General features: G+C 40.2%; 2 protein-coding genes and 1 long non-coding RNA gene across 6 annotated transcripts in view; 2 read left to right on the forward strand and 1 right to left on the reverse strand.

The window, feature by feature from the left end:
* Nucleotides 1–10,505, forward strand: part of LOC122073790 — a 96,075-nt gene that overhangs the window by 14,063 nt on the left and 71,507 nt on the right. The gene's annotated exons all lie outside the window — the stretch shown is intronic.
* LOC122073798 lies at nt 471–1,779 on the forward strand. 2 transcript variants are annotated; one of them, XR_006138876.1, is made up of 4 exons: nt 471–626; nt 735–829; nt 947–1,156; nt 1,389–1,779. It is a non-coding gene; the product is annotated as an uncharacterized LOC122073798 (long non-coding RNA). The 2 variants fall into 2 exon arrangements; XR_006138875.1 differs by lacking the exon at nt 471–626 and having other exon boundaries at nt 634–829.
* LOC122073792 (putative aminoacrylate hydrolase RutD) lies at nt 3,589–7,709 on the reverse strand. 2 transcript variants are annotated; one of them, XM_042638423.1, is made up of 5 exons: nt 7,509–7,709; nt 6,890–7,143; nt 6,561–6,772; nt 6,025–6,289; nt 3,589–4,030 (listed from the first exon to the last, which is right to left on the reverse strand). In XM_042638423.1, exons 1-5 carry the CDS (start codon nt 7,594–7,596, stop codon nt 3,734–3,736), a joined length of 1,116 nt encoding a protein of 371 aa, XP_042494357.1. In that variant the 5' UTR covers nt 7,597–7,709; the 3' UTR covers nt 3,589–3,733. The 2 variants fall into 2 exon arrangements, with proteins under 2 accessions (XP_042494357.1, XP_042494356.1); XM_042638422.1 differs by having other exon boundaries at nt 6,890–7,152; nt 7,509–7,706.

The following is a 10,505-nucleotide window of genomic DNA, read 5'->3' on the forward strand; positions in this document are numbered from 1 at the left end:
AAAAATCTTATCAAAACACAAGAAAACATGAGAAAGTATAAAAAGTTTTATTTTCTTTCTTCTATCCGAATAGTAATCAAACATACATACTTTTTTTTTTTTTTCTCACCATTTCATTTCTTTTCTTCTCTCTTATTTTGCTTTTTTTTTTCTAGATTCTTTTTCTTTTCTTTTCTTCTCTTCACTACCAAGTACCAAACATAGCCTCAATGTTATACTGGCAATAGTGTTTTAGCTAGAAAACTTTCTCGCCAAAAAGAAATTTTTAGTTAAAATAATGAGAAAAGGAAAATCATGCTAGCAGGTCACCTAGGAATTAGGTATGCTAGCTTCTACAGACCGTTAGGTGAAATAGAAAAGATCTCATCCATTCAGAAATATTACCTTACATAACCTTCCCAATACCGCCACTCTACAACCCATTTTTCTACCTTTCTCCGGCTCCCCTTCCGTTTCACAAATTCGTTAATCTCCATCGCAGCCTCTCTCATCCTATATGCCCCCGCCTACTGTGCAATTGAGAGGGATTTCACACCCGTCTGAGAATCCAGAAGGAAGAGATTACTTTTTCTGCAATCTTTCCAAGTCCAACCACAAAATTATAGATTAGAAACAGATAAGTTCAGGTCAACAACTCTTAGTTTCTGTTAATGGTAACCATAATTGCCCTGATTATATTTCTTGTTTCTTATTTTAAATTTGTAATTGTATCTCTCTTTGAATCAAACCCACAGAAAGCAAGAGATTGAGAAAAGAAAATGCAGAGATCACAAACACTTATGGGTCTTCCTCTATTCTTTTTCTCATCTTCTTCCTCTCATCCTTGAATGTAAGAACAAAGAAAGAGAAAAAAATGATCATTACTGAGTACTTTTGTTTGCTTCCTGATTTTTTATTTGCCTTTGTTTGCTTTGTTCGTCACCCATCTTCACTTTTTTTAATGCAGGTCTCTTGTGCCGGAAAAACTGCCCAGAATTCCATCGGAGAAGACAATTCCGTTCTTGGATCTGAAATCCATACCTTATTCCACTTCTTGCTTTCCCTTCGGTTCTTCCCATAGTTTTTTCCGTCATCGTCACTTTCTTTGATAAATGAAATTTCTATCATAGTTTATCATGAAGCAAAGCCTCATGGAGTCTCACTCGAATCACGCAGAGTAAGTCTGAATTTTCAGAAGAAGGGTTTGGGGGAGAAGAAGCTTTCTGTTAAAATTTTGCATTTGTATTTATGTCTCAGAACGATTGCATTCCCAATTCATTCTTTTTTTTTTTTATCTTGATATTTTAAACATTTTCATGAACCCATTTATCGTTTCTATGGTCAGCTGGTATAAAGAAATTGGAGAAGACAATCCATTCACAACTAAATTTTTTTTGATCTGTTACTAGAACAAGAAGAGCAACAACTTATCCAAACCATCGCTACTTCTCTCCAAGGCGTCTCCTTTGAACGTCGTGGAGTCATCCTACCTCACCAAATTTGTCAGTGTTGAGGAGTTACAGAGTTTTCCGGCCGTATCTGCCAAGCCCAAGAAGAAGAAGATGGAGAGAAGATGTAATAGCTGTAAAGTGAAATTTAGATCTTTTACCTTAATTTAACAGTTATATTTAAGATGACCAAATCCTATGGTTAAAATTGCGCTAGCATACCTAATTCCTAGGTGACCTGTTAGCATACCTATCCCTCTCCTTAAAAAAATATAGGAAAAAAGTGAGTAGAATCATTAAATATGCCAAGAATGTGAACGTGGGGAAATATAGTAGGTAATGTTGTAAATAAAATGATAAAAAATTATGAGAGATTTATCTTTCACTAATTAGTGGGCGAGCCAATGGTGCAATGGTAACATGTAAGTCACACGTACGAAATTTAGCAACCAATATTTGATCCATTTCGGATTCAAACTGTCACTTTTGCCCTTATTTCTCACGAAAAGTAGACTTTTTTTTTTTTTTTTTTTTTAACGATTTTACTCTTAAACCGATACTAATATCCGATCCAAATCAATCAGGCATTAACATGTCCCAAAAGATAGCATACTTTTTTTACGATTTTACCCCACAAAAAGAACACACTTGGATTATGTTATAATCAACATGAGCAAGAGTATAAGAACATTTCTCGAAATAGGGACGCATTAGTCGACACTATGACGCTAGTAAAATCTCATCCAATGTCGGCCAGAGCGTAAAACATGTTGGTAAGTTCCAAACAACGTCGGAAAAACCTCATGTGATTTCGGTGCAGAAATTTTCAGAAATAAGTCTAGTGACATACACTGAGGCTCCCTTTCATGTTTAACTCTACTCTAATTTTTTCCACTACTAATGGCTAAATATCTTTAAAAAGAAATGTGAAACTAAATATTTCTCCCCAATGTGACCCTCCCCTCCCCCTAGATCCCAACAAACAAATTCCCATTCATCATGACCTCAGGAAAAGTTGGTTTTTATTTCATTGGTTCACTTCTGGTCTGGTTTGGTTCAAAACCAAAAACTGCTAATACTAACCGAATAAAAACCGCATATGAAAAACTGTCTACACACGATATGAACCAAAAAAAAAAAAACCCTTTCCCTATTCCCTTTCCTTAATCTAATCTATGGCTTCACCAACACATCAAATAATAGCTCGAATACAAAAACTGATAAGAAACCAGAACAAACTGAACTGAAAACCCAGTGAAACAAAGACTTCTAATGGTTTGGTTCAGGTTGACCCAATAATAAATCGAAACCACTTCAACCCAACAGAAACTAGACGAACTGATTGACGCTCTTAATCAGCGATGTCAAGATATTGCTGAGGATGAAGGATTGAATAAGTTGACTAAGAAAGGTATCACATTAAGATGAAAAGGAGCATAATACATGTGACGTTCATAACCTGTAGTGTACTAATTTTTCTTCTGGAAAAATAAAGCTGCCTGGTCGAGTGTCCCTGCACCCAGACTTGGGCATGAAACTCGGTCCTCTCTCTCTCTGGGGGATTTCAAAGGTCAGGAGTATCACCAATCAAACAGTGAACACAGTTCTAACAGGGGGCAAAAAAAAAAAAAGGAAGTGAACCCAGACGCTGCAAGGAAAACTGAACATATTAAGTACTTGGAAATTATCTCACTTGTTTTTAAAATTTAACCCAAGGAGTAGCACAGTTTGTGAGCAACGAACTTGGTATGAACTGTAAATTCGGACGTCCTAAGTTTGACTCCCACTAGGCACACTTTGCGCCATTCACACTTCGGCCTGATTACTCGTCATTAGCAAAAAAAAAAAAAAAAAACACCTTATCTCAACATTCAAATGACAGGTTAGAAAATCAGCCTTTTTATCTACTCAAAAGCTCTACAGGACTCTCACCAGAAAAGAAACAGGACTTACCGATCTTAGTTGTTTTTTTGCTAAGAATTACTCTTCTTAGTTACTCCTACTCAAGTTCAGTCTAACCAACAGCATTTTCTGACCATCAGAAACGACAGGCACAACGTAAAGGAAAGAAAAAAAAAAATGATTTAAAGGTTCTAAGACTATGTTAAAGGCTAAAACCATTTCTTAAGGAAAATCCAAAAGCTACGAAATACACTAACCATTGTCAATATCCTGTTCTCATTCAACAATAGAATGCAGAAGCCATAAAGATTAAAACAAAATTTGCTGAACAAAGATTTGATATAACCAAACGAAAGTTCCAAGTCTCATGCAAAAGGGAAGAAGAGAATTGCGTCTCTAGAAGTCTACTTTTCTCCAAGCAAGAGTGCCTTTACAATAGCGTCATTTATACTATCTATGCAAGAAAACATATGACCTGAACCTGGTAGCTCATGATAATGAATCCATGGGAGCTTTCCAGCAACATAACGCTGCAGGGTAACTGGTACAAGCCTGTCCTCATCTCCCTGCCATAAGTGAACGGAACCTTCATCGTCTCGAAATGGGTTTTCTAGTTTCATTGGATCAAATTCCCAATTTCCAAAGCCAAAATTTAAGTCACGGAACACACAGTCGAATTCCCCTTGCTGCCTAACCTGTGCCTGAAGCAATGAAAGTTGATGGGTATTACAGTCAATAAAAATATGCTTGAGCCTGTCATGGCAAAATAAAGCAATTCTTACTCCATTTACGCGGAGTAAGAATAAGTGTATCCTAACAGTGCCATCTCTGAATGCAATAGTAAAAGCTGGGGCCACCAAAGCAGCCATTTTATGCAAAAAATGCTGAAGTTTAGAATCTAATCCACCCTTCCTAGGGCCCCTATGGAAGCAGGACTTACACCAGGTTACAGACAATACAATACAAAAGGTTTTTTCCACAACTGGCCCACCAAATTGTGCCACATGGAAGGGAGTTGTGGCAACTCTAGATAGCTTGTGTCGAATTTCAGAGCCAAATTCAATCATATACTACTCCATCTATGGCATTTTCCATGGTATTTCAAGCTGTCCATTAAAATATGAAAATTTTAGTGAATTTTCAAATCTTTATTGAGGGAATGTGGCAACACTATTCAAGCTGGAAACTTCACATGTCAGCAGGTGACCCTGGGCCAACAACCTGATCTGTTGGGTGGCAAATAATAAGGCCCCACAGGAAGGCATTCCTATGTCGGCCATGCAGGAGACCAAAACCCTATAAATAATTCATGGGAGAGGATTCCCATGCCAAAAGTATATGGGGTCCCCTATCCTACACCAATCATTGTGCAAGAAGTGGTTTGTCCAGTAGGGGGCCCATATGGTGAACTCGAATCCTCTCCCAGGTGGGAGAGTACCCAATGAACATCCAGGGGCTGGGAGCACCTTGGGAGCACCTGGGGATGCATGCCTCGAGGGCTCCTAGCCCCTGGATGTGCATTGGGTCCTCTCCCGAATGGGAGAGGATCTGAATCCCCACATGGTCATGTAGGAGGCAGAGAAGGTCGGTGCGGGACTGACATGGTTACTATGCGAGAGGGCATGGCAAAGCATCCCCGCACTATTCGTGAGGATCTTTTACCCATAATGCATAACCACTATCAAAGAGTTAAAATATTATGTGCCCGTGCACATGCACACAAAATATTTGTATCATATTACATATTGTGTTAAGGGTGGTTATAGTTTATTATGGTAGATTTTCTTTAAAATTCTCCCTCTCTCTCTCTCTCTCTCTCTCTCTCTAGAGAAGTGCCTGCTGAAATCGGTAATTTAAGAAATTGGTAGTCTTCCAATTGTGGGAAAACTATTCACAGGAGACTTGAAGTGCACAACCATTACTGTTGCTGTAGTTAGTCAACTTGAAAGAGAACCTACAACAGCCTCGTAAGCTTTGGCAAGGGGGTACGGAATGGGGTGAAGTTGGGGCAAAAGGGGTGTCAAAGGGAGCTAACTGAGGGCGAGAGAGAGAGAGAGATAGCGAGGGAGAGGGTGCTACAAGAGTCGCAAAACAGAGGGGAGAGAGAGTTGGGGGGGGGGGAGCGGAGTTTTGTGGTGAAGCAGCATCCTCCCTCCATCAAGTTCGGTGGTGGGGGAGGGGGTGCTACAGGGAGTGGGGGAGATTAGAGCAGGGGAGGGAGTGACGTCCTTGCAGTGGGGGTGATGGCTATGGGACCAAGATCAGGGGAGAGGGGGAGAGGGGGAGAGGGGGAGAGGGAGGGGCAGGGGAAGGAGGGGGAAGAAGCCATAGAGATTCGTACAATTTTTTTAGATTGAAATTTCTGTGTCTGCCATCTACATATTGAGCAACATGAATGAAAGACGTGGAAAAAAAAGTCATAGTAAAGCAATCAACTACACTACACATTGTGCTGTGAAAGATTACCCTAAAATTTATCTTTAGTTGGGATAAAGGCTTAGTAGAGCTGAGGTGAGGTGAGGTGAGTTGAGTTGTTTGTATATTAAACAAATGTGTTGTTCCTAATGCTGACTTCTGATACCCGCTGTCAGTTTATTACTCCTACTTTGAAAAATTCGATATTCATCTTCTGCATCATATCCTCAAAAAGATATGTAAAAGGAAAAAAAAAGAGGATTTTGGCAAAAAAAGATACCATGTACTCATTTCTCCTTGCAAACTTGGGCATGCACTCTTTATCTTGGCGAGAAAGAACCTCAGGGGAATGGGCTAGAATACTTGAAGCAGGAAACCATCTCTGAGTGTTCCACCAGTAGGTCAGCCATGGGGTGTAATGAGCGACCCTTACCGTCCATTGGTCCTGCAGTAGTTGCTGCTCATATGCTTCTTTAGTTAAATTGGTGGGCAAGCCAGGCCACCAGAAATTGACAACCGGAGCAAGTAGTGCAACCCCTGCAAGCCTGCCAGAGAAAATTTTCAACTTAAAATATGTAGAAACTTGAGGAAACATTAATATAAAGCAGAGAGAAAGACGCAACAAACTTGTATAAAACACAAAACAAAAAACTAGAACCTTAAACATATGCACAATTAAAAAGTAATTGCTTTTGGTTGAATTTGGGATTAGATCAATATTACTCCTACCGTGTGTGTATCTTGGATTTCCCATCTCTGTTTGCAGCTCTACTCAAGAGAAAAATACGTGCAAGGATAAAAGAAAGTAACATCTACCTGTGAGGAATATACTTGAGGCAGGTCCAAGCCACTGCACCGCCCATGGAATGCCCAATTACATAGAATTTGGATCTCAGTCCCAACTGATCAGCAAGCTCTTCTATATCCAGAGCTGTACTTTTCACTGTTCGCTTTGGATTGGGATCACTCTCGCCATACCCATCTCTGTCAAAGGACAGCAAGTAGATGCCTAAATCTTCAGTTATTTCCTGGAGAAATACAACAGGAAATTAACCATTCCTGCCATCAGAAAGATAAATCTCGAAATCAAGCAAGAAGAAAGATGGAAAAAAAAAAAAAAAAAAAAGAGGTAGAAAAGTATCTACCGGAGATAGCTGCATCACATCATGTCTGCAAGACTCGATGCCATGAACCCAGATAATCTTATATTTTGCCTTAAGTCTGGGGACACCGTTCTCTCTGTAAGCCAAATGCCTTCCATCCCTGAGTTTAATTCTAGGAGCGGTAACAGGTGGACCGCCTGGAGAGCCACAGATCTTGGGTGGTGGAGGTTGGATGGCTTGATAAGCCCATGCCAAAAACCCAATCAACAAGACCACTGATATTTTCTTAAACAATCCTGAAAATTCTGGATCACATCAAAATATAATCGCCAGAATTGAGAAGAATATGGGATGAGATAAAATTAACACCCAAAGAAAATCTTTAGAGCCCTAAAGCAAATCCGATTTTTAGATAAAGGTCAATATACCCTAGGAGTTTAGATTGGCTTTGCATTAAAAAAAAAAAAAGTTGTTCAATTAACTGTGGAGCTCAAATCAAATCTTTTGCAAAACGCTAGAAAAGTTACAAAATAAATCATAGCACCAAAGACGGATCGAAAGAGAGAGAGATGTAGCCAACAACAACAAAGAGTATTAGTAGATCACACAGGCAGACGATGAGATGAAACGGAGATGAACTGAGGAAGAAGAGAAAGCGGACCTGAAGGTAGCTGAAATGAGCTGTTCTGCTTTGATTTTCTGGTGTGAGCCCTCGCTGATGCAGCCGATATTTTTCTGTTAACTGCCATTGCTGTAAGTGCCTAACCACCCTCCCAGGTTTTTTCTCTTAAATGTCGATTAGACCACTTGAGATTAATTTTAGATTTGAGAGAGAGAGAGAGAGAGAGAGAGATTTGGTACTTATATGTCCGGACTCCGGACCGAGTTTCCCTTTCTAAATCGGTATAGGTTGGCAGAGGGAAAGAGTAAGTTTCAAACCCCGAACTAGGAATATGAGAAAAAAAGAGAGACAATTGAGAGATACAAATCTTTTTCAATATATTTTACATAGTATTTAAGGAGTAGTTTTCTTTCAAAAATCTTTTTCAATATCTACATGTTATACCAGATCAATCCAATCAAGTTTGTAATAGCCATTGGATACGAGGCTGTTAAATGTATAAATCGATTCCAAATAACTCTTTATATGGTTCTAGCTCTGGCCGGATGGAAACCTCATAGTGATTTTGTCAAAACTTTGTTCATCCATTACTAGCAAGAGTTACCTTACCATTACTGTTGGTATCTCATATGATTGATAACCAGAGACTCAATCTTTTGACCTCGTCGATGCCTATGACTTATAGAGGTACCAACCAACTGTGCTAGTAATTGTCTTCGAGATGGTATCAGGTTTAAATCACCAATAATCATTACATGAACAGTACCCATTCGTGAAATGGTGAAAACGGTTTTGGTCTTTGACAACGAGGTTACGGTTGTAAACCCTAGAGACTAGTTTCATGAAGGAGTGACAATCAGAACAAACCCTCAAGTTTTTCACTATATGGATGTGAGCCCCCTTCCCTACATTTATAAGACCAAATGCAACTGCCATCTTCTCGCTATGGAGTTTAAGCAAACTTTCTTTCTCTTCCTCCTCAACATCAACAAGAACTTGGGTTAGGTCAGGCTCATAGCCTTCCAACTTCAACCTGCAAACCACTTCCTCTAGCTTAGAAAGGATCATAATACCACCATAGCTTCCGTCAATTTCCATCCCCACAAGGAATTCATGAATCTTGCCATTGGCATAGACTGTACTGCAACCGGGAATCTTCTTGACTCCTCTGTTTCTCATCATTGATCTAACCTTGGCCACATCATCCCATCTCCTGGCCTTTGCATAGATGTTTGATAAGAGAACATAGCAACTAGAGTCATTTGGAGCCAATTTCATAGCATGTTGTGCCGCATGTTCTCCAATCTCTACCTCCCCATGCTTCATACAGGCACTGAGCACGGCCTTCCAAGCTAAATCATCAGCTTCCATGGGCATATCTTGTATGATTGTAAGTGCCTTCTTTAGATTTCCTGCTCTGCCAAAAAGATCGATCATACATCCGTAATGCTTAATCTTGGGAGAGATTTTATAGTTCTCTTGCATTAGCTTGAAATACAATTCACCCTCTTCAATTAACCCACCATGACAACAAGCAGTGAGGACTCCTAAGAAAGTGATCTCGTTAGGCTCAATTCCAATTGTCTCCATTTCATGAAAGATCTCCAATGCATCTTCACCAAGGCCATGTAATGCGAGGCCGGAGATTATAGAGTTCCAATCCCCGATGCTTCTCTTATGCGAGATACTCGTAAACACATGGTAAGCATCCTCTATGTAACCGCATTTGGCGTACATGTCTATGAGAGCTGATCCAATAAACCCAGAGCTTAAGCTAAACTTGTGCGCCCGGAGATATCCATGGACCCATCTGCCCTCCTCGATAAAACCCAGGTCTGCAATGGCAGAAAGAACAGAGACTATAATGGCGGAATCAGGTCGAATCCTCTCTTGTAACATTTCCCGAAAGAGATGCAATGCTTCCTTGGGGCGTTGATTGAACGTGTATCCCGAGATCATGGCCGTCCAAGAAACCACATCCTTGAGAGGCATCATGTCAAAAAGCTCTCCAGCAATCTCACATCTTCCACGTCTCGCATACCCGTTGATCATCGTATTCCATGAGACTAAATCCCTTTGGGGCATTTCATCGAACAGCTCACGAGCCAAATCAATCTCATCGGCCTTGGAATATCCAGCAATCATGGAATTCCAAGAAAATACATCTTTGGAAGGCAGAGTGTCAAATGCCCGCTTCGCCATTCTCAATTCTCCGAGCTCCAAATACATCCGAACCACCGAATTCGATACGAAAGGGTCGAACAGAAAGCGGGTCTTCAAGATCTGCCCATGTAACTGCAGCCCTTCTTCGAAAGCTTTCGATCTCCCGCAGGCTTTGAGAAGGGAAGGGAGGGAAAACTCGAGACCATCGAACTCACCCAAAGAATGCAGTAATTGGGAGTAAAGGACTATGGATTTGAATGGGTCTGGGCTGTCGGCGAAGCCTCTGATGATGGCAAAATAAACGAAGCAGTTTAGTTCTTGGATGCGATGGAAGACTGAAGTGGCGTAGTCGAGGCCGCCGGAGACACCGGAAAGAGAACAGAAGGCGACAACTCTACTGATTGCCAACGTCTGATACACAAGGCCCGTCTTGATCATGTAAGCGTGGATCTGACGAAGTTCTGGCATTGATTTGCATTTCTCCAGCATCAAAATGGTTGAAGCTGGAGATGAAATGCTAGTGGTAGCCATGTGTATCAGATTTCAGATAAGTTTGGGAAGTTGGAAGGTCCAGCCTTAACATATTGCTCCAATCACAACGTAAGAGATAGCATCAAGCAATTTACCAAAACACCCTTTATCTTGTTTATCCTGCGTTCCTGCTTAGGGACGCTTGCAAGAAGTAGGCATAGAAAAGTTGATTACCAACCGCTATATTTGTAATCGAGGACATAAGACGAATGCTTAAGCTGTGTTGGTAATATTTTTGTTTTAGAAACGTTGTTTCATATTAAAAATGGGAATTTTAGTTTCTGTGTTGAAATATTTTTTTTTTTTGGAATGAAACTGGAATGACGAAAATACCTTTTGAAA

The sequence above is a fragment of the Macadamia integrifolia genome, chromosome 3 (genome assembly GCF_013358625.1).
Source record: "Macadamia integrifolia cultivar HAES 741 chromosome 3, SCU_Mint_v3, whole genome shotgun sequence".
NCBI classification, from domain to species: domain Eukaryota; kingdom Viridiplantae; phylum Streptophyta; class Magnoliopsida; order Proteales; family Proteaceae; genus Macadamia; species Macadamia integrifolia.